Here is a 25131-nt window from a genome sequence, read left to right as displayed (position 1 = left end):
TATCTATCAATTCGTTTGTCTGTTTCTCCAACCGTGTCTCTAATCTAGATGAAATAAGCGCAATTTGTATATGTTATAGACACGCGCCCGAAGGTTATGCGGCGCTCGATTAAGGAACCGAAGAAATTACGCTTTGATCGAGTTCCTTGCTTTCGATTATATTCGTAAAAGATCGAGTCAATTAAGCGAATAAGACTCGGTGTACTTTGATTTACTCAACTTCGTTACTTGCAAAGGTAGGCGTTTGCAATTACCTACCCTCCATTTGCCCGGACGCGACCATAATTGCACGCATACGCGTTCGTTAATCTTTACCGGCTCGGAGTAATTAATAATTAATCATTCGAGTTTGTAGGCGTAATTGGTTGGAATTTAATTGACTACACGGATAAACTGATTCGTTAGACATCAAAGTAACTTTAGTAACTAAAATAACGAATATCAAATATTACCCCCAAGTTATTTTCGGAAAAATATGAAAATGAATATCGTTTGATACGAAAAGCAGATTTCGCCACGACGTAGCGTAAAATATTTATCGATCGAATCCGATAAAGAGAAAGAGCTTCATCGATGACATTCTGCAACTTTTCGCGTTCGCTAAATTCAATAAATGTTGTTTAATGTCCTTTCCAATTGTGATAATAAATGATTACGTCATAACATAGTCAACAAAAGAATTCTTTTAACATTTACACTGTTAGATTGAAAAAATTAAGTTGAAAACGATAATGTATCAGAAATAACTGCCCTTACTGTCAAATAATACCCCAAACTATATTTCTCTCTCATTTACTTTCCGACGAATGTCCTCGTCGCAGATTAAAAAATAATTCACGATGTTAGAGAGATATTGAATAATTATAAAATCAATTAGATATTAATTATATAATATAAAAATATGTAATAGGTACAATTTGAATTATATTTTTCAGCTTTTCACGTTCATCAATCTCAAGCATCAAGCGTCCACATCGATATTCGTGCATCCTCAATGTAAGCATGGGGAAATGAAAAGAATTACCTGATATAAGGACTATTCGAAAATTGTTACAACGCGCCTTCAAGCGAGCGAATCACCTGAACAACGTCACGCAAACGAAGACCGGCTGGGGAGCGGATGATTTTGTTCGCCCTGTCCGAAACAACACGGAACGACGCGACGTCGAGCGAAGCGAGCGGGAAAGGAAAGGAGAGACGGCTCCGCGCTCTTTCCTTGAACTCTCGGATGCGAATTCCGCACGCGGCTGGCAGGCTGGCACTGATCGCGAGCAGGAGAGGATCGCCGGCAGGAAAACCGATCACGAACTCGCGCGCGCATTCAATTCAGATGCAGATGACGACGTGCGTACCGGCGTCAACTTCACGCGACAGCAAGGTAGATAGGATGGACGCGGCAACCTTCAGGGCGGTGCGCGTTTTTAAAACAAGTAGCAACAAGACGCACGCACGCGCGCGCGCACGCATGCACGCACCTTTCTCGATCTCTCTCTATGAAATATGGAAGGACACGCGTCCTGCCGGGAGATACACACTCTCGCTCCTATCCCACGCGACCTGTCACCGCGAGCCGAGTGCGCGCCCGGATCGCGGGGGCAGCGAAGGTACGCGTCTGCCTGCGCGCGTGTGCGTGCGCGCGTGTGCGCGCGTGTCGCAGCCGGCCCTTACCGAAGGACTTGCTGCTCCCCGGTGCGACGACGGCGTAATTCCCGGAGCGACCCCGACGACAAGCACGATCGCGAGCGTGTGTACGCTGCTCCAAGCCCCGCTCGGGCGACCGACCGACCGAACGAACGACCGACCGACCAACCCGACCGTACCCGTGAAAGGCGACTGCGACTTCACTACTCCAAGCGCTGCACCGTCGCGGGAGTGGGGGGCAGCTCCGAAAACCCTCGCTCCGTTTCGCTCGCGCTCGCCAATGGCGCGGGCACTCCTTCCCCTCTGGCCTCCCGCAGCTATCACGCCCGGCGACCAGCTCGACGACAGTCGTCGGGGGGGGGGGGGGGGAGTGTGTTAGCTTCGCGCGTCGCTCGCCGGACGGCGCCACCGCACGGGCGCGCCGCGCGCCAAGCTTGCACAGGATTCAGGGCCGTCGTTGTTACTCCGCAACGCAGGCATCTAAGTATGCACCTACATAATTTCGATATCCGGACAATACCTGATGCCATCATGACGGAGTGAAATCGAAGCTTATTTATAAACTCGATGTACATATCCCACACAAAAGAATCACCTACCTTATCTCTCTCCATTATTTTTTTATTTTGAGATAGGTGTATAAATACTCGCGATAAAAAAAGCATGCAATCTTTTTTTTCTTTTGACGAGTTCGGTCTTTCAACGATTTAATATTGCTTGTGAAAATATAAGTATAGCTTCCTTTCCTAAAGAATAGGATACGAATTTTTTTCTAATTAAAGATCTTGTATAAAGTATCATAGTAATTTATGATTTATATATATGTGCAGAGTTTAATAAAATTTATCTTTTATTATGAAAATGAACGTTTTACATATGGTGCGAAACCGTGTACGTACAATAAAAATTATGCTAAATCGTAGGATTAACTAACTGACAAATATTATTAAAATAAGAAAGAAAAATGTTTAGAGCGGAAATGAAAATCGGCACGTTCTTACATGTGCAAATAAATCTTCGGATTATTCGGTCGAATCGTTACTACATCATTTCAGATTATTTTACAAGAAACGAATTCAGCCTTCGTTATTATTAAGATCGCAATATCTAGAAAATTTTGTTAATAAAACTGAACATTCCACAATCTGGTTCTTGAAATAAAAGGCTCATTTAATTTCAGAAGCTCACAAAACTCAATATTCACGTATATGTTACACGAGTTTTATGTATGCAATTAAAAAACACTATGTACAATCGAGTCACAAAGTTAAACTTTCAAACTTTGAAATCGTTGCTATTTATTATCGGAACCCTATGTAATAATCATCGTGATTCTAACAGGAGGAAAGCGCAAGAAACTTGTAAACTGGTGAACGTGCAACGAGAGACGATTTAATATCTAAGTAGCAGATCAAAACTTTAGTATGTACTTTTATACGAATTTGGCCAAGTGGAGTTATTTGATTCCAAAACTATATTGGAAATTATGCGTATAAATGTCCGCTATTTCTTCTCCTTCTCTTTTGTCGTGATGAATTCGACGTAAAACTTTACTGTTTATAATCCATGTATTATATAATTCCACTGACATAATTGTATATATGTAATAAATCTAAACACACTAAAATTCATCTGAAATAAATAACTGAACTGCACAATTCATGTGTATTCATGTGTGCGAGATTGTGAAATGAGAGCGTTACTACTTGGGAGCAAAAAACCTCCTTCAGTGGCACATAACGCGAGTCAAAGACGAAAATGAGATAAAATTAACGATGGCGGTTTGATAAAGTAATCGAGTTTCGTTCATAATGGTAAATAATTAAACGTGGTAATTAAACAGGCTTTCACACGTCCTCTGATGTTACTGCAATGTTCAAAAATTGCAAACTGTACCAAAGACTGCCATCATCTCGAGCCATGCTACAACGCATCGCTCGCAACACACACAAAAAATTTCCTACACTCGGCCTAGAATCCTCTCTCTTTCTCTCTCCCTGTCTTGTCCGTTTGTCAATTGTCAATGAACATTTGTCTTTTCTTTAACTCTCATTTTCTTTATCTATATTAAATTATATCTCAATATACTGTTTTATTTATTATCTATATATATATATATATCTATGTATATATCACGCCAGTCTCGCCATCGATTTAGTAACCTAGGTACACTTTGTTGCAACAAGCACTGGACCAACTCCTCCTCCCGTTTGCCCACGAATCTTGAAATGTTCAATGTCAATTATCGCTAAATTATGCTGGCTTCTGCGAACCCTTCTTGCCGATAAGTGATTTGTGGATATGTGGAATAACACCTGCAATCAAACAATGACATATATGTATAATTTCTTTCTCGTATTCTCATTGGTATAAGTTGTACAAAAAGAAAATATCACATTAGCGATAAACTCTATGTACAGAAACTCTGAATATACTGCTACGTACAAAATTCATTCCAAAAAAATGATAATTTTCAACATTATAAACTGTTTAGAATGATTAAATTGTACTAATGATGTATAATTATATTAATTGCATTTATTGATTATTATTGCAATTATTAATGTATAATTATATTAATTCTAAATTGTATTAATGATGTATAATTATACAAGTTATAAAAAATTTATGAAAAGAAACGTACCTCCTCCTGCAATTGTTGCCTTAATGAGACTATCTAATTCTTCGTCACCACGTATAGCGAGTTGCAAATGTCTAGGTGTAATACGTTTGACTTTCAGATCCTTCGATGCATTTCCCGCCAACTCCAATACCTGAGCAAAAAGAGAGCACAATCGTTTAATGAACCATTTGAAACACAATAAAGTACATCGGTAATAATTTCATAATTACACAAATAACGGAAGTAATAAGCTATATAAAAGTAATTATTCGTCAATTGAGAAATTTCTTGCTATTTTAATTTCAATAAATATACAGGGTAACCCATTTTTAATTTTTCTTTAAAATGTATTGTTCAAGAAATATTTGAGATGGGCACTTAAAATGGATCACCCTGTATATCGTCTTTAATATATTTAATCAATTTAAAACGCATTTAAAACTCAAAAATAAAAGCGGGAAAGACAACCATGTTTTTAGAAACTGAGACGCTATCGTATTCGCCGGGATTATAATGACTGTTCTCTGCCTGTATTTTAATTCTTTCTCCCTCTCTCCACCTCTATTCGATGTCCGCTCTTTCTTTGTGTTCCTCTTCCTGAGTTTGCATTGATGAGAACATTATTTGATATCAATATTTAATTATTTAATTATGTATTTACATTGTAAGCAATGTACACTGGCGCCGTTAGCTATAAACTCGAGGGAAAGCTTTAGAAACTAAAAAAAAAAAAAAACACACAAGAAACAACATAAATAAGAAATAAAAAGAGTGCAGTTTAAAGTTCAACTTATTAGGGTTTTCAGGTTACACGTGTAAACATTATTTTAATTTATTCGAAATTATCATATAGGTATTTGCATCTATTGGGAGGCACTCGTCCCCCTTGTCCACCTAACGGCGCTTGTGCAATGTAATTGTGCTGTTAGTCCAAATTTATGTCAAATTGTATCGTTTTTAACTGTAAGTATAATGATAGTTAAATTATAGTTAAATTATAATTCAACGATTAAAGATTAACGACATTTCCCCTGATGATTCTTTACAAACGCACTAGTATTAACTAAGTATTAACAATGAGAAAAGCATTGCGATACATTAATGTTTCCCTTAATTAACTTCGATCCTATCCTCACAAATGATCTCGTCTATTTCGTCGTTATCATTTGTAATATTTACTATTCTTTCTACGTATTTTTAGCTTGAATCATTCTTATCTATCTATAGATAATTATAGATATTTATAGATATTTATAAATCTCCTTTCGTCTTAAATATTCTGACAACATTCGACAATTGTCGAATTATTGTTTGCATGAAATTCTCGATCTTGCGAGGTATTACTCCGAACTTAGCGGAGTCGCGATTTCGGTCTCGGTTACAATATCAGTTACAATCTCTCGTATTCTCTCTTTCGCTCGCGCTCGCTCTCTCTCTCCCTCTCACACATACACATATATGCTCACTTACCTCGGCCGTAAGGTATTCCAAAATGGCCGCGCTGTACACCGCCGCAGTAGCGCCTACCCGACCATGACTCGTGGTTCTATTTTTCAAATGCCTGTGAATTCTGCCTACGGGGAACTGCAATGAATCGGTCGCATTAGCCCGCGTTTTCTTTGACCCCGGGAACGCGAATTTCGACGAGGTTGACGAGAGTGCTGCGAGCCTCGTGGCTCAACACCCGGTATATGTTCCTTACGCGTTGAAAGACACTGACGTCACTGTTACGCAGAAATGTATGTAATACGTGTGTAGTGATATAAAAAGCTCTCTCTCTCTCTCTCTCTCTCTCGGTCCCGCACTTGGACTTTAGGTTTCAGAGCGAAAAAGGGAACGACCGTTCGACCACCACATAGTTATGGTAAAACTTAATAAACATCATTACCGACATCTCTCCCTTCTCCACTTCTCGCGTACGTTGTCAAAAATATATACATGAGGTACACTCGACTTTTGAAACGAGACCGAATATTGTGTCTAATTCGGACGCCCTAAGTTGCGCCGCAAAATTTTATTTTGCTACTTATTACATTATTATATCAAAGATGATATCCCTGGTGTGAAGATATAAAAGGAAATATTTAAAAAAATTAATACTAAGTTTGTACCTTTAAATTTATACTTTTTTTATGCCTAGATTTATTTATGCTGAAATATTGTTAAACAATATTGCTCAAACTTGCAGGGATTTCCGAAAGAGAATATAACTTTACTAGGCAAGACGCGAGAGAGAAATATATAAGAATGCACAAAGAATGTTTTCTCCCAAAAATAAAAAAAAACAAGTGAAATAAGTAAAACGTTATAAGTAAAGAATAACGTTATAATTATATCGTTTATCACCAAACGATAAATCTGATAAAAATAATCAGTGGAAAAACTAAACGTCGTTATTAAGTAAAACATTTTGGACAAAAAACGTTTAAAATATAAATTAGATAGAAATGATAGAAAAATTTACGTAAAGCTCATTAATTTGTAAGCTCCGAACTTTCAAAATTTTCTGTTTTTGTTCGGGAGATTTCGAGTCAAGACACGAAGTACGAGCAACTTGCGATACGTGAGTTATATTTGGAAATGCGTTCAAGAGTTAATAATTATTTTAAACAGTTCCTGGTAAAGCAGATAATCGCTTGTCACGTGTTAAGAAACACCCTGTATATACCTAGCGAATGAAGACGGATAAAACTACGTAAATGACGTTTGATCTGAACGTAGCGCTCATAGCGCCAATAATGTTCTCGGCGGATTCAATGCGTTTCAGGGGCGATTTCTCCACGGGCGCGTGAGGCTCCACAAACAAAATTTACTCCAAAAGTTATATACTAATAAAAAAAAAAAATAATTGAAAATACTAAACAAAGTGTCAAAATTAAAAATTAATGTATTACGTTCAAATCACTTGTTACTTTCAAATCCTCACAAATATGACAGTCTTAAATCTATAGTTTATTGCTCGCTGAAAATTCATATCACTTGAAGATCGTGTATCTTACAACCTTTGACACAAGCAGAATCGATATCGGTGATCATGACAATAAGTAGTAACTGACTGGCGATGAAACTAACGCGATATTAGTCGGCAAGGTATACATTAGTTTATAATTTATATGTTATTTTGCAATATGCGTTACATTTGCGTTATAATTAGTATAACGGAATGACACGAACGGAAATTAATTTAGTACTCCAAATTTCGATGTATCAATAACGATATCGATTACTCGTGCTAATAATTGCAAAATTCCGAAATTTTTCTTCGCGCCTGGGGAGTCAATCCGCCACTGAGGACACGTCTAGTGACTTCTGCCGGAACCTCTGCGCCAGTAACGGCCGAACGTTTTCCGGACGGAGTCGGCTCGCGTCTACTATCCGTCCGCGTGACATCCGGCCGCCGCCGTCGGTCACGGCGGCGTCGGTAGCTTCTCTCTCTCAGCCGAGGCTGAATATCGAGCGATAACGCGACGGCACGGATTTCCGCGACGCGTCCCGCAACGCGGCCGGGACGAGCTCCGGGTTCCTCCTCCGCGGCGGCGTCTCGTCGCCGGGAAGTCGCGTTCGTTCGTTCTCGCCCGGAACACGTCCCGGGCACATTCCGCCTCGTCATTTCGGCATTCCGCGTCGTTCCGCTGCAGGGAACGCTATTTCTTTCTCTCTCTCTGTCTCTCCCCTCCTTCACGAGAGCGAGAGAAAGAGAAAGAGAGAGGAAAATTCCCGCTCTTCTCTCGACTCTGTTCGCGGAACCCGCGCGAATATCAGACCTCGTCCCGTTCTCATGCTACGAATATCGAGCGGGACGATTTGGCTCGCTCTTTCTCTCCGTCTCTCTCTCTCTTTCTTGCACGCGCTCTCGCTCTCTCCTCCCCGCCGCTCCTCTATCTATATATCTATCTCTCTCTCTCTCTCGCACTCCCGTCGCCTCTCCAGCTTTTGGCACGAAGTTTCGTCATCCGACGCACGCCCCGAGACGCGTTTGAGAACCTCGCTCTAGAGCGTATCCCGTCCGCTGCTCTAAAATTCTCGCTCGAAGATTCTCCCATGCCGATCGCGTAAGTGGCTGATCCCCCTCTCCCCTACCCCGCCCCTCGCTCTCTCTGAAGCGCGGTCGATATTGTTGCACAATAATTTTGTCACCGCTGATACCGGGCTCGCGATCGACACGTCGAAACGTCGCTTTTCCAGAGGGAGACTGGGGCTGCCATAACAACGAGAATTTTGTGTACCCGTCGGGTTGTCGGGAAAATTTAAAACCGCACCTAGAGTCGAGAAACCTTGCGGATCCGCGCACATTTGTCACAGAACGCAGCTTCGGCGTTTATCGGACACCCGCGTTTTTTTTATTTTTTTATTTTTATTGCAATCGTTTATTTAACTCGGAGATAAGATTAACGATTTAACGAACAATTCGTCCACCCAATTGGCTGGAACTTTTATTTTCACAAGAAGCACCATTCGACGAGTCGTAAGCAGCCGGGTAATATCCGGCTATCGATCGAGACTTGTTGAATACTTGTTTAATTTTTGCGCGATCTGTACGCAATCCAAAGTACGACAAAAGTATAATTCGCCTCGCGAGTTCCCGCCGCCGGCGAAGCGTCGTCGTCGTCTCGCGGAGCGAGAGGCACGGCTGTATAATCTTTATCCGAAAACGCGCGATATATCGGAAGCAATCTTATTTGCCAAATGTTACTGGGCGACGAAATTATCGCGCCGGAATATCGAGCGGTGGCGTATCTGCCTGCCCACCGCGTCGTCCGTCGTCGTTTGCGTTGCCGCTAAATCGGCTAAATGTAGCCCACGTACATACGTCGCGTCGGTCTCCTTGTAAACAAAGGAGACCCGATCTCGCATTCAACGTTAAACACGGATACGGGGCTTCTGCTCATCGGCGTGACACCCGGGACGGTTCAGTTAAATATTTAAACGAAAGACCGCGTGATCTCCGGTGTCACAATTAAGAATTCTAATCGCGATCGTGGAAACGCGACGTCGCCGTCGATAACGTATCGAATACGGGCTAGGAACTTTTTAAATAAATAACGTATAACCGGCACTGGCTTGATCTCGCGGTCACGTTATTTTTATTCACTTCTGTTTTTTTCGTCGATACTCGAAACGTTTAAAAAGATTGTTTAATTTAAAAAGCACCGCCGCGGTGCTTCCATTTTAATCCACTTGAACGGTGAAAATAAGACACTGTTTAATTATCGACTTATTTAATAGTTTACAGTAATAACAAATCAAAGCATATATTTGGACCTGTAGAGATGTTTCGAAAAAAAAAAAAAAAAATGTTCTCGCTGGACATCCCGTTTATTTCCGTCGCGCATTACGCAACATCGGTTTTGTTGGACGGAATTTTGTTACACGGATCGTCAAATTGCGTTAGCGAAAATTGCATACCGCGTCGAGTGGGATGTATTCCACGCGCGCTGTCACAGGCAGATAAAATTTACTCCGAGCGATGATCTCTCTCGAAAACGACGCCCTTTGCGTTAATTAGTTATCCGATACGGACTATTATAAAACGAATGACGCGTCGCGATCGAGGAGAACGAGTCCGCGTTTCGAATTTGCGATTCTCGCGCCCCGTCGTCGGTTCGATCGACCGTTCCGATGCGGAATCGTACCCCGCGTCCTTAGGGCCAATTTCACCAACCACAGTTAGCTTAACCGACGGTTAAAGTTAGCAGGATTGACCAATAGAAATAAATCCACCCTGCTTTCTATTGGTCAATCCTGCTAACTTTAACCGTCGGTTAAGCTAACTGTGGTTGGTGAAATTGGCCCTTAGGGGCACGACAAGGAGATAGAGATAGAGAGAGAGAGAGAGGGGGGGGCTAAGTCGACGGATAAAACGCGATTACACGCGCGCGATCGATGGATATTCGCTGTCGCGACGAACGTAAATACGATTAAAAAAAAAAACAAGCCGGCCGCCGCTCGGGCGAGTACCGATGACAATCGTTGGTCGCGGCGATCGCCCGGGGAGAACGGAAAACAACAAACGGCGAGAGCCGCGGGCGCGGGCCACGAACGGAAACGACGCCTTCGGCCGGCGTTGGTCAGTTACGACGCTCGTCCGCGCGGAAATCCCGAGTTCCGCAGCGAAAACCGATCGGAAGATTTACGGGCGGATCGCCGAGGTCGCCGCGCGGGGTCGAATAATCGCGTCGAAACGATCTATTCCCGGGCGGCGGAGGGAAAAGGGCGAGAGAGAAAGAGAGCCGATCGGTCGGTCGGCCGCGTTTGAAAACGGTCCGCGGACCGCACGCGAGCAATTCGAAAAGTAAACCGTTCCGCACGGCCGTTTCTCGAAGGTTCGGCGCGGCGCGGGTAGACCGAGAAACGGGGCACCGCGTCGCGTCCGCGCGGCGCGTCCGGTCGGCCGGGGAGCCGCCGAAAACCCGCTTCGCCCCGAGAGTCGGCCGGGCTTTTCGCGCCAACCATGATGATTTAACCTGCAAAGTCGTCGCGGCGACGAAGCGCACGGGGAGGAAGAAACGCGGACGCGGTGCCGGGACGTGTTGTGTATGCCGTGCCGCACCGGGGGAAATCCGCGTGCTCCGTTCGCCAATCGATCCCCCGCCGCGACGGGTGTTACGTTAGCCTTCGTCGTTGGACGTCGGCGCGACTCACCTGCAGGCCGGCCCTAGCCGAACGCGAGACTGCCTTCGCCTTCGCCTTGCCGGAGTCCTTGCCCGCCTTACCGCCAGCCTGTTTCGGACACGAAAATCACGGTTAATTCACGAGATCCAGCCGCGAAACTCCGTCAGGGGACGGAGGAGGGTCCGCGGCGCGCGGGGGCACCGCGAGCCGCCGCGGATGGCCGTCGTGCGCGTCAAAAACTCGCGGATACTCACCATTGCGCGACGTGGATATTCGGCACTTCACACAGCACGAAAGACTTACGAGCAGCCACGAACGACGCCGTCTTCTAAACGCGACGAGCCCGCCAAATGCGCTTGGCGCTGCGGGCGCCTCCCGCGGTCGTGCCACGTGACCGCGCGTCAGCTAATAGGAGCGAGGCTGCGGCCGAGCGGGGCGCCGCCTGGCGGCGAACTCGCCGAGTTATCGCTCGAGCGATAAACGGCTCTCGCACCGCACAGGCTCTCGCTGGCTCTCGGCTCTCGGGGCTCTCGTCTCGGGTGGCCCGTGCGCACCATGCGTATGCGCCAACGATTCTCGCTCGCCTCGGCCTGCCTAGTGCCTGGTCGTACGTCCGTCGTTCCCTCGACGGACCACGCTCGGGTCGTATGAATAAAAATGAAGTAAACAGAGGCGAAAGAACGCGCGGCGCGTTCGCTATACCTCGCTCGCGCGGGTATCTCGCTATAAAAAAACCGAGCAAATACCTTAATCGTATTTAACCGACGATCTATTATCTTAACTTAAATATTACAATGATGAGTTATTGTAGCTATAAATATCGTCGGGTGTTGCCAAGCATATGGTATACGTCGCACGAAATACATTAAAATTTAGTTATCGATTTTATTTTCTTTGTGTATGTCAGTTATGTTTTTCTCTCACAATGTATAAAACTCGTTTCTGATTTTTATGAACGATATATAGAAAGAATTAAATGAGCAGAGTAATGTTTATGTAATGATTATGAAGAAATGTTTTATACATTAATGTTTGAATTATCGATTATAAACACAGATGTGTATATCAGATGGGATTACATCATAAACAATCTGTTCTTCACATCAATAGTATCGCGTAACGATTGTGTTATCAACAACGATAGTTCGATTATTCTCGTGGTACACGATATATGTTTGTGAAACGGTATCAGTGAAATGTTATCGATAATAATTAATAAGAGTATCGTGCAATAGCATACATTAATTTAAAATCAATAATTTTCGTTAATTGAAGGCACATTTTTACATTTTGGGGACATGAATGGACTCGTGAATGTAAAATAATAAACGACTGTTGTAAAACATTCCGTAATACATTTAATTAAATTTAAACAGATGTGTCTCTGGCGACAAAAAGAAAATAATAAAAGAGCATTATATGAATTTGAGGTAATGTCAAAGAAATGTGATATCACGTGAAAAAAAGCTTGACGAACAGTATTACATCTCTTTATTGACGAAAAAAGGCAGTGATTTCATACAAAAAGTATCGCATATAGAAAATTGTGCGCTACAAGGCTTCGAAATTATACTATATAAAGGAGCGCGAGCGAATCGGCCATTTTATCTTGAAACCTTTATGATAATACGGCAATATTCTTTCTCGAAAGAAGAATTTCCATAGTGATGAGCTGTATATGAACCATAGGACGACGAGGCGAGCAATTTGCGGGCTTGCAGCGGAGTGATCACAAAATGGCGAACAAGAATGTAAACATCTACCCCTCTGACGCAATTCAAACAATTCGAATCTGCGCGTTCGTCGATAGAGCACCCTGTGTTTATTTTTAGTCTCGCGATGTGTACGGGCGTATTCCCAGCCGAATCTGCCTTTCTTCAAGCGCCGGATGACAACTTTCTATCCGCAGCTTGAACAAGTAGTTCTCATTCATCTATTCATAATTAATGAGGAATTTCGTTTCATTCGAATTCAAATCATCCGAATGGTGCTCGAAACGGAGATTTTTTTCCATATTCCCGTAAGATCTTTTGCTTGCCTCCGAGGGGGCGAATTTTCTGCATTTGCACGCGAATCACGTGTCGCATTCGATCTGATGCTCGAATTCGAATTAATTGCATCATGCGATTCCATATAAGCATCAAGGCGCATCGACGAGCGAGGGCGTTCGATTACGCGGAAATTCGAATTCTCCCTGTCGGGTCGCGAGATCAGCCCAGGCTCGCGAATCAAATCGCCGCTGGGCGACGACGACGTTGCCTGTATTATTGAGGAGCGATGTCGAGAGTTCGATGGTCGGTTGGCATGGGTTGGCAGGCCGGAACGAGGCCGGTGCGTATATCGGCATCGATGACGATGCCTCTCTCGTCCGCGCCGCGCGGTATCGACTCGTCGATGCGCGCGGGGCCTGCGCACTGGCGCGCGTCGGTGCACACGCGCGCGCGCGTACTTTGGCGGGGATTTTTCCCGCCATTTTTACCCAGCCCCGTCTCTCCGTCCCTGCCCTAGCTTTACCCTGCCCAGCGCGTCACCTGCGCCCTTCGCGCCCTCCTCGACCGTTTCCGCGCGCCCGCCGCGCCGTTCCCGCTATTGTGCTCCCCTCGCGTCCCGTCCCGCTCCCTCGCGCGCCGCGTCGCTCGCGCTGTCCTCCTTCCGTGGAGGAAGATCCGGCGCGGATCCTCTAATATTTTTCCTGATTCGCCTCCGCCAGCTCGTCGCACTTGTCTTCTATATCATCCTGAAATCATCGTCATTACCGTTATTACCATTGCAATTAATAAAGTTAAAGCCTCCGCACAATATATAAAAAATATAAAGAACAAGGAACAAATATTAGCGATTAGGACTAAAGAATCAAGAATAAAGTTGGATGCACGATGAAAAATACAGGCAACGGAAACAGGGAATAACACAGAATAACTGATTTCTTATTTTTAATCGCTAATATCTGTTCCTTATGTTCCTTATAATTTTCATTGTGCGGAGGCCCTTATATGCGACGTCTTGAATGTTATCGCTGGATATGCATTGAGCCTGATTTGAATATTCCTTCGTGTAGCTTTGATATCGTCGTTTACAATTCTTTTAAAAAGTAGATCATCTGTTCATAGAATTTATAATAATGTTACACACAATGTTAATAGAGTCCATATAAAGAATTCTTTTACATTTGTATGGCAAGATATTTCCTTTTATCTTTTTTCCTGAGAGAAGGAATATTCTGTATGTTCCTTTTCTTTCTTAAGTAGTAACGTTTCTCAAAAGAATAATTTGCGCGAGATGTAAAGCTTGCTGCTCGCAACTAAATATAAAAGTCAGTTTAAGTAAAAAAAACTGCATACAGAGTAGAAAATTCCTCGCGTGTGTTTGACATGGTCGCTAAAGAGTGTGTGTGTATGTGAATCTATTTTGTTATTTTAAGAACTAAACTCAGCGATTATCTTAATGTGTGCCTGATGTCTAACCGCCGTCGCTTATTTTTTGTATGCAGTTAATTAATAACGAACAAAATAAATCCTTATTTTACAAATTTCATTTTCATGATAATTGTATTCATGTGTTTAAACACGTACGTTAAATATCAATAACATAATTGTGATATTTACACAGAAAAAAAGAAGTGTTAAATAAAAAAATATACGCAATAATGTATAATCTTCTTATAAGAATTTTAACTTTTTATTTCAACTTTTTTTCTTGGTTGAACAGCTATGTAAAATTCCGTTTAACAACACAAATTACTTCATTAAAGCAAGTTTCCTTCGTTTAACGCAATATATAATCTCATTTCAAGATTATAGATCTCTTGTGTATTTCTTGTGTATATATACACACGAGTATATTTAAATGTTGATTTGAAACTTCTTTCTTTCTGTGTATATGAAGATATTTGCGAAACAGTTTGAGTGAAACGTGTATGTGTCCATCACGTCTAGAAAATTAATTCAAGTTTCCAAGAATCCTCGTAATAAATTAAAACAATTTGCAAGATTTTAATATTTGCTTATATTTCTCAAGAAAAATAACAAAAGGAAGAGGAGGTACCTCGTCGAGCTGTAGACATTTGCCCCACTCGATCAACGTAATCTTGTGATCATTATCGGCGTCGCAGGAGTCGAGGAAGGGCGCGATGCAGTGTTCGAGGGCCATCAAGGGCGCCTTGATCGGGAAGAGCTCGTGCCTGGACACCGATCGGTCGTGCGGGTGACCGTCCAGGTCACACCACTTCCAGATGGCTGCGTTCGCCCAGCGCAAAGTGTGATTGGTCTCGGCCTCGCGTTGCATCTTCAGGTAATGCGACGGCAGTTCCTGACGGTCCGCCAAATCGCGCATGATGTTGAACAGCCAGTCGCGCATTCGCCTAGGAAAGTCGGCCATGTCCTCTTCCTTGCACATCTGCGCGCGTTAAAAGGTTTAGCGTTTATATAAGTGTAATCGTATAGTCGAAAAGCGTTTTAAAAACATTGCTTTTGATATTTTATTATTGATATAGTTTATTTTATCATTTTTAATATCATTTTCAGTCGGCAATCGCTGAGGTACGTCAGTTAACAGTTGCGGAGAAATGTTACTCGATTACGGTTTATTGCGTGAAAATAATGTAGGGTTTTGCTTGCATGAGAATTACGTTCCGTCACACACGTACGTGACAGAACGATACTCACGGGCATCTGTCGGCACTCGCCGTAGTATTCAATGTGGACATGTAGATAGTCGGGGCCCCTGCACCTGGCGTCATCGGAATCGCAGAAGCAACGCGCCTGATAGACCTCGCAGTCGCTGCCGAAGGTCTCATTGTAGTTGGTGCAAACCTTGCGACGCGGATCGACCTCCTCGTTGCAGAGCTCCACGCAAACGCACTCGGCCGTGCCCTCCTCCGTGTTCTGAAATCGAAGAAATTTCACATTCCTTTTTGTTCCTGTCTACTTTAAAAAGAGGACAAAATCCTTACTTCAAATTTCAATATATACCCAGGTAGCATTAATGTCTAAAAGACATCATAAAGATGTCTTTAAGATGCCAGAAATCTTAAAGATGTCTTTATGATGTCTTTTAGACATTAATTGCTACCTGGGTATATATCAAGCATGTTTTTTTACTTCCACATTCGGCACTTCGGTGCACGTTTAAATATTGGAAGTTGACAAAACACAAAGTAAGAATATGAATAAACAAATAAATATTGAATTTATAGATCTTGATATAGGAGATTGATTTATTAAATTGATTTAATTTAGGATAAATATCAGGAAGAGTAGAGAGCATTCTCAAGCTGCGCTTATTTATTTTTGCATGCGTTAAATTCACGAGAAACATCGTCATTGATGGCCTTGTACATATATACAGGATGTTCTAGGTCAGGTCAATGAAACTCCAAGGTCTTATAAGAAATTGAATTGAGAAAAAAGCTCCTCTAAACATAGATCTAAAAACGCTTCCTTAAAAAATTTAATTTTAAAAGAAATAAAACAAAGGTTACATGAGACCCCATTCAGAAGGATAACAATTCCATTAAAAGTAAAAGAAAAATAACTTTCCATCAAATTATCAAATATGTTCAAAATGATGTCCCTATTCATTAATGCATTTTTGGCATCTACGCAATATTGACTCACTGCAGCATCGTGTTGCAATATAGAACAATTATATTTAACACGTGATAAAAGAGAGTCGTCTTATCGACGACGAACCTTGCAAATACGACCAGCGCCGCAATGTTTGTCCACGCACGGGTCCGCCTGAAGCAAACGCTGCTGCTTCGATCCAGCCTCGTTTCTGCCATTTTCAAGAGTGACCTCAGCCTCCTCCGCCGTCGCCGCCTCCTCCTCGGCTATTTCGTCAGCCTCCAGCATGTTCATGATCTCATCTTGTGCTGGTGCTTCTGTCGTGGTCGTGCGACGCCGATATTTCCGTCTGCGCTGGAAACCGATTAATATAAATTTCGATTAATACTCTCTTTTTTTCTCCTTCCTTCGTATTTAATAACATTTTAAACGGTACGAAATTAGAGCAGAGTATTATGAAACTGTTCGGAATGGGTTTTGATCAGAATTATTCCGTTAATTATTCCTAGAAAACACAATAGAATTCTAAGAAATAACTAAACAATTCCGATAGAAATCTATTCCGAAAAGTTCCATAATACATGCCCTGCACAAAGTTTTCGGTACTGCTTGCGTTTGCCATTTTTTTTCGAAAGACAGAAAATGTTGAGAATGTTTCACGTTGTGGTGCATAATATTTGAATTATTAAAAAATCTGTGTTTTTTCTTATAAGTGTGTTATATCTAGTTTTATGTATAATCAATGTTACTACAGTATAATATTTTACACAACTTACAAGTAAAAACTACCCAAGTGATATGCTCCGACTTCTTTTAAATTTCTTTTAAATACAAATGTAGAAGTACCAGAAATCCAGAAATATTTCGTTCATGTCTTTCCATTTTTGTTTATAAGCGATTTTACGGGCAGTTAATCTCTCTTCAATTTTCATTCTTCTATCACCAATAAGTACAACAATGATAATGATAATGTACAAGAAACACAAAATGTAATACAATTAAGATATCAGAGATTTTGAATCGCTGATTACAAATATATGAAATAAGATTTGCAAAATTATTTGTCGAATTAATTAAAAATTGAAAAAATATGGAATATAGTGACATATGTTATAACAGAATTATTTGAGTGAGAAATGATTTTAAATATGGCAAATCAAATTTGTGAAATAAATTGTTTTAAATTATTCAAACAATAAACGGTTCAATAAACGGTCATTCAGTTTCTTATGAATTATCAATGTACTTATTGATGATAGGAGAGTGAAAATTGAAGGGGTATTAACTGGCTGTAAAACCGCTTATCGGCAAAAATGGAAAGGCATGAGTGAATTCTCTTGCTTGTCATTCGAAAGAGCTTGTTATTATTTTGCACATTAATTCTCAAGTGCGTTATTGGTCCTCGATATACGTAATGTTTCAATAATTTTTAGTTAGCACAGAAAACTACGATAGAGGTTTATAAAATTATTATTTTTTTATCATTAAAAGTTGATATATATACATGACTGTGACGTACATTTACATAATATTACTCTTAAACTTTCAACTGTTTTGAAAAATAGGACAATCAAGATTATTACGAGAAACATACAATGATTACAATGTCATTATAGAGTCCAAGTTCGAGTATTTCGGCTTCTTGCCAACGTATTTCGTTTCTTTGTATATGTAATTTGCATACAATTGTGTATGCAATATAATTCACAAAAATATAAGAAAAGTTAGAAAAAAAAGTTTTGTTTAATATTGTTCTGAACAGAACACTTTCATAAATTTTTTTTATAAAAAAAATGTGGAACGTTTTTTACTTCAGCGAAGACGTTATTTTTGCTACTCTTCTACAGTATCGTTCCAATATGTTCATTGTGCTGCAATGTCCAGCATACGTACATGTATATTTATTCATACACGTAGCTCATACACATTAGTGTTGCTACAGTGTAGATATGATTGAGTCAGTTCAAAGATTCTTGAAAACTAGCATATATACTATAAAACAGGCATGAAAGCGTTATCGAGAAAATTGTCAAACTGGAATAGGAATAGCCAAGATTTCAGAGAATCTTGAGTATAATAGCCATCTAGTGGTTGGTGAGAGACTTACTAAATGACACTAGACGAAAAAATCACTATTTGTCACGTGTTTTCTTACTTGTATCACGAAAGAAAATCACTTAAAATAGCTTGTTGTTACTTCGCACATTAATTTGTAAATGCATTATTTGTCGCCGATATACGCCGATAACATTTTGTTAATTTTTAGTTAGCACAAAAACCTACGAAAAAAAATTAAAAGTTGATATATACGACTTTGATGTAGATCTACATAATAGCATCATTATTATACTTTCAACTGATGTGGAAAATGAATTAATCGATATTATTATGGGATCCGAGTATGTCTCGGAAATATACAATATTTTTACACATTATGTGTACATATTATATAAATATATACATATTTTGTATATAGAAATTTAAAATTTTGTAAATTTAATGTTTTTTAAATGGTCTTTAACGTTTTTGTAAAAAAATCTTAAGCTCTTCTGTTATTCTTTTCTGTATATAAAGTCAATTTGCAAATTGCAAAATTATTTAAATAATTAACAATTGAAAAAGAAATACAGTATATATAGTGACATATATGTTACAAAAGTTATTCGGATAAATGATTTTAAATGTGGCATCAAACTTGTAAAATGAATTATTTTTAATTATTCAAACAAACGATTCACACAAATATCAACAACAAAGCTGAAAAAAGATTGAAGTACTTTGTAGTAGGTAACATAAGTTAGGTATGGAGGATTTTTGGATCGCTTATTATTGTTATATATTACATGTTATTGACGTATTTCTTTTTATTTTCAATTATTTAAACAAATAATTTTACAAATCTTTATATTTGTAATCAGCGATCTAAAATCTCTTATATCTTGCATTTTGTGTTTCTTGTGCATTATTATTATCATTATTGTACTTTTTAATGATAGAAGAATGAAAATTGAATATTAACTGGATATTAACTGTTCGTACCGCTTATGGACAAAAATGGAAAGACATAAGTGAAATATTTCTCATACTTCTACATTTATGACAAATTTAAAACAAATCGGAGTGTATCGCTTGAGTAGATTTACTTACTATTATAGACACAGCGGAATGCGCAAGAAAAAAAATTTTAAGAGAAACTGGATTAAAAGTTAGATTAAATTTAACATATTTTAATTTAAATATTTCTTGTTAAACTACAATAAATTTGATAAAATCGGAAAAATTGTATGATATATGTTAGTAAAAGACAATTAATAATACCTGGGCAGACACGTCCACTATCAGGACCGCCAGAAGCAACGCGACCAACAGCAGCTGCAGCTTCGTCGACATTGCGATCTCTGCAACAAATCGATATGATGAGTATGTGCGAGATGCTTCTATATCTTAAAGTCTTAAATCAATCAATCTAATCTAGAGTAAAATGGTCTCAATCCTAACGAAGTTTGATAGCATCTGGAGCAATAGTATCGTTATTATTTCAGACACGTTCCCGTTACTGACAATTTACGAGTCTCGTAAACTATGACCCATTCGTTGGGGAATTGGAGGATACATTACGTCTTCGCGAGTCGCTCTAGAGAAGTTTGGTTCAAACGTATAATGATCGAATTAACTATCACGATTCAGGAAAGAGGACTTAACGTAAACTATTTTCGTTCTCCGCCTCTCTCTCTCTCTCTCTCTCTCTCTCTCTTTCTCTCTAAGTAAGACTCCAGAAACTTGGATTATAAATCATGAGAGAGTCTTATTTGTCGATCTGATTTCATCTCTCGAGTAGGAATTCACTTAGAAACTTCTGAGAGCTCCGAAATTCCGTATGTAACGCTGCGAAAGCAGCGTATCGAGTAGAAAAGTCGAGCTTTTTCTCGGAATAGATCCAAGTCTCTCTCGGTGCGCGCCGAAAGGGGTTAATATCCCCGAGCTAAATCGGGTGCAAGCGGGCCTGAATGCGTGTAAATAAATCAGCCATCATTTCTCGCGCTTTATTGTCGCGGCGTTTCCAGTTGATGTCGGCACGAAAGACGAATCACATTTCCCTGCGACACTCGTATCATTTCAAAAAATCGACGACGTAATATGAGCACGCACGCACGCACGCACGCACGCACGCACGCACGCACGCGCCGATCAACGCGAGCGCGGGTCAACGCGAGACCAGAGATAAATCTCGCGGGACCTTAATAGGAGCAACGAAGCGATAACCCAGATACTTGAAAATTAAGTCGCTTCAGATACATCCGGACGCGAATGAGTCTGATCGCGAGCGCGCTTTCGTGACGAGCGCCTTTTCTTCGGACGCGACGTCTCGTCACTTCGCTCTCGTTGCCTTTCGCGGATGATACAATCGTTTTACACGTCGCTGTCTTCATTGCTGCGCTTTTAATAACGTCGAAGGACGCGTGCATGTAACGTAGCGTCAGCGATCGGTTGCCGCCTTCGTCAGCGGTAAAATTTGTGCGAAACTCGCTTTGTAGATTAGATGGTTATAGGTAATCCTTTTGAAGATCTAACGCGAGCTACTTTTAAACCAAATATAAATTTTAATTAAATATTTAATTAGAAAAAACGTCTTTTACGGTCAGGACTGAATCTTGGTTGTCTAATAATATTATTCGCGTCAATTCGATAATATAATTCAAGCGAATAATATAGGTATATTATTAGGCAACCAATCCAGTCCTGACCGTAAAAGGCATTTTCTTTAATTGATTATATATCATATCGATCCTGTTCCACTTATTATTATAATTTAAATATTCTTTAGGATACAAATAACGTTACGTAATTAATAATTATAAGATGCTTTTGAAGCAAGTCAACTAGGATACGCCAATTCGTAAGATAGGTATGAGATTTAGAATGTTTCTATTATTTAGACTCCAATTATATTTTATCGTATTAATCTTTTTTATTTAATACACAATCAATCTATCGTTTAAACTGTTTAAAGAATAAAAAAGAGCGAGAATGGACTCGGATGAAATTCGCAGTCTATATATACGGTCGCAGCAACGTAAATATCCTGACGATACCGTATATAGGCGTTAGGTTAATAAAACATCAGGGTTTCCTGTTGTGTGTTGAATACATTACTCGGTTTACCACCGAGTATTCCGTCCGATTGCTTTTACCGATTTGAGATGTTCGCAGTTCGTTAAGCCGGCATTTCGGTCAGCTCGTGAATTCGGAGAGCAAAGCACACCATTTTTCCGTTTCTCGCCAACATAGGGAGATTACATGATACGAATAATCGGAACCAGACACAAAATCGAAGCCATTTGTATATATATTATTGTATATAGCGTATTGATGTGTTGTATCAATTTACACTAAATTGTGTTTCTACATAGAGAGTCAAGTTTTTAAAACAAATTTTATAGAAAAACGGAATTAATACCGAAATAAAAAAATCTGGTGTGTAATAGCTACTCCCGAATCTTTGATTCGAATAACATCTGAACAATATCTTTATGTGTCAACGTAAACAGTAAAAAAATTTTATCAAACATGAATTTAGATAAAAATAATAATACATAATCCGCTTTGCATTTCTAATTTGCCAATTTAATTTCTTGATTCTCACAATTCTCTTCGTTGCCAAACCGGCCATTGAATCAGTCGTATCAGTGTCGCAGAAATATATACATTCGGAGAAGTTAATCTTATCGAGCATTCGCGACTCCGCAAAAAAATTGCGTAACACTTCATTGCGACCGCTATTAATATACGTAACCGCGTAGCCGCGGACCGAACGGGAGGAGGGTAAGGGTTTCCATGTGACGGGTTAAGGTCTTGAGTCTTCTCTATATGGAGAACGTGCCGGTCGCGATCGTTCCGGCGCGGTCATCTCGGCGTCAAAGCGCGTCCGCGGTGCGTCGCGCGGTTCTCCGGAAACGTCGTCGGTTCTCCAACGCGGCCGCGCGCGTAGGAATCGCACATGGCCCCTTTTTTTTATCGCGCGGTTCGCCGACGTGGGCGAACCGCCTCTGCAAGTGGACGAAAGGAACGAAAGTGTATTTCCGAATAAAAAGAAGCCTCGTCTCCGCTGTTATTTATTAACTTTGCACGCAGTAACGGAGTTCGCTCATCACGTGGGCCAAAACGTGGAGACTGATCAATATGTGCGCGCGCAATATACGCAGATCCTCTATAATTATATTTATATTTACGTAATTGAATATCTAACAATATGTACAAAAAAGTTAGGAGTAGGTACAATTTATTCCAAAGCGCAGTGAAATGAAAAGCAAATTGCATGCGTGAATAATTGCAGAATAATAGTGAATTTTAATGAATTAAAATTAATATGGACAAATATGAAAATGCTTTCGGTTTTGTTTTCTGAAAAAAAAAAAAAACGTAAATATATGCATTATAAATACAATAAAATACATATTTGCATTTATATTGATAAAAAGCTTTGCAAAATATGCATAAGCGTTTATACAGTAATGTTCTATCGATATAATAAAATACAATAATGTAGATAGAATCATATTTATGACAATTTTATTTTCATCAGCTTTCATCTATCTAAATCAGTCATTACGCCTATAAAACGTCTAATCCCATAAAATGGGGAACAAAATGAGGGAACGCTTCTTCCCTATCCATCTTATGTGCCAGCTCCGCCAACGCGGAATTAAAAGTTAACTAGTTTGCAGACGAGATACTCGAGCTGAATGCGTTGATTCAATTCATCTCGTTCAATTTGCTCCTCGTCAAGCGGAAGTTTATGCGCGACTTGATATTATTACGAACAATAAAATGTATGGAACGCGTATGTATAGCCCTTAATGGAAAATTGCTCGTAAATCCGTTTCCGTAAAATAACATGGAGAGACGAGATCGCAAGAGATTGTTGCAAGAATTTGCGTTGTACGTGACTCAACGATATTTAATTGATTAAAAAAATTTTCAGATATAGAAACAATTTTATCTGTAATAGCTATGTACTTTCATCGTTATTTCTATTATTTATTTTTGCTTTTCAAAGAACGATAGATATGTGTGTGCTCCCTTTGAAGGAATAAATATTGAAAAAATAATATGCGTAACGTCTTCTTATCGATTTTAGTCTTGAACTCCCAGGATATCGTGCGGTATAGCGGGTATAGTATCGCGACACGGGGAAGAGGTCGAATAAATGGTCTCGCTGGAAATAACAAGTACAGAGCATCACTTCTATTTTAAGTCGTCAATGGAAAATTGCGAATTTCGCACTTCCAATTTACGTTACTTGTTCACAAGTTGATTTCACTTCATTCATAACTTCGCTAGCACTTAATAACCGACGTAACGTAACGTAACTTTAAACATAACGCAAGATTTTTCAATCAACGATCGTAAGACATAATGATAATAATACGTCTTTTTCTTAATTCACACCACGATAGTCGCCTAAATGAACAAAGGATGTTGATTTCCGCCCCAGAAAGGACACGATTTCCGAGAAATACATGACAAGAGATAAGTGTTAGTTGCGAGTACGCCCACTGATATAAAACGTCCATCGTATGCAGTTCTGCGAGTGACTCACATTAACGCTGCGTGAATTAATACGGGTTGAGACACTTTTCTCGTGGTAATTTCATTTGGAGTACATTCCTTTCGAATTTCCATTTTATTTTACTCGAGCTATGAGATACTTCCAATCTGATAAAAATTGGCGATGTAAACTCAAGAGGCAGAAACTAGTTTCTATACCAGAAAAGCTAGAGGAATCTTGTTAAAATGAGAAAGCCACTAAAATCATCCATGAAAAGGTTCCACGATGAAAAAAGACCCTCTTACAGATTTGAATTCTGATTGCGAACTATCTAGTGGCAGCCTATTTATTTCCATGCGTGTCTATGCGCGATTGTCGTCCTTTACTCACACACATCTAAAAATAAATCTAAAAATAATTGTCTTACTAAATAAATAATAATTTATGTGTATAAATTAAAAATGTTCAAGAATCCCTATAAATATCATTACTTGCAGTAAACAATATATTAGATATTAATATATGCTTGTAAGAGTCGTCACTTGCTTAGATTAAGTATTTTAAATGTGACATTAATATAGTTCTAAAATATGTTAAAATTGATAAGACACGCAAGATATTTTTAATAATCAACACGAACAAGCTTCTGCACTATGCAATATAATTATCTATTTAAATATGACAATTTATATATTACATTAATCGGCAAAGGCAACAGCGGGTAGAGCGCGGAAATATCTTAAACGTAATAGAAACCGCACAGTTTTTTAAAATAATATTTTTGCAAGGCAATGCAAAATAGAAAATCACAAGCCGATCGTACCTCGCGTTGAGTTTTCCTCGCAAACCGCTCCTGTCGTTCACTCGGCTCTCTTTCTCGGCAACAAAGATCGAGAAAAGAACAGCCCTCCAAATCGGTCGCTGGACCGGTACTGACTGCGTTCGCGAGGCACATCGCGGCGCGCTGCGCTGCGCTGAGCGGAACGTGCGGCCAGCCGGAGAGGAAAGATGATCTCATCTCTTTCGCGTTTTTCTCTCTTCCTACACCCCCGTCCGATCTTTCCACCGCACGCATATGCGTATGTCTCGCCGTCACATTTCTTACGCAATGCGTACGACCGATGCGTCTCGGTGATATCTCG

The 25131-nt window shown here is 40.1% G+C and overlaps 3 protein-coding genes across 4 annotated transcripts in view; all 3 read right to left on the bottom strand.

Annotated features, from left to right (window-relative positions):
- Positions 1-1852, bottom strand: part of Cad87a (cadherin 87A) — a 201907-nt gene extending 200055 nt beyond the window's left edge. Inside the window, exon 1 of one of the 2 annotated variants that reach the window (XM_071781222.1) lies at positions 1669-1852. The gene's annotated coding sequence lies outside the window, so the exon portion shown is untranslated. Of the gene's footprint in view, positions 1-1024; positions 1645-1668 lie in introns of those variants that run through there. The other variant, XM_071781223.1, reaches the window with a different exon arrangement.
- A 614-nt stretch (positions 1853-2466) lies between these two features.
- Positions 2467-11284, bottom strand: His2av (Histone H2A variant). Its single transcript, XM_071781239.1, has 5 exons — positions 11131-11284; positions 10907-10984; positions 5735-5848; positions 4286-4415; positions 2467-3956 (listed from the first exon to the last, which is right to left on the bottom strand). Exons 1-5 carry the CDS (start codon positions 11131-11133, stop codon positions 3895-3897), a joined length of 387 nt encoding a protein of 128 aa, XP_071637340.1. The 5' UTR covers positions 11134-11284; the 3' UTR covers positions 2467-3894.
- Positions 11285-12350: 1066 nt separating this feature from the next.
- Positions 12351-24986, bottom strand: Sparc (secreted protein, acidic, cysteine-rich). The gene is made up of 6 exons (XM_071781232.1): positions 24813-24986; positions 19759-19838; positions 16567-16794; positions 15541-15759; positions 14921-15271; positions 12351-13613 (listed from the first exon to the last, which is right to left on the bottom strand). The coding sequence occupies exons 2-6, from the start codon at positions 19828-19830 to the stop codon at positions 13557-13559; spliced, it is 927 nt and encodes a 308-aa protein (XP_071637333.1). The 5' UTR covers positions 19831-19838; positions 24813-24986; the 3' UTR covers positions 12351-13556.
- Positions 24987-25131: the final 145 nt, after the last annotated feature.

The sequence above is a fragment of the Temnothorax longispinosus genome, chromosome 6, assembly GCF_030848805.1.
Source record: "Temnothorax longispinosus isolate EJ_2023e chromosome 6, Tlon_JGU_v1, whole genome shotgun sequence".
Lineage (NCBI taxonomy): Eukaryota > Metazoa > Arthropoda > Insecta > Hymenoptera > Formicidae > Temnothorax > Temnothorax longispinosus.
The sequence above is the reverse complement of the archived record's forward strand: the minus strand, read 5'-3'. Positions and strand labels throughout refer to the sequence as shown.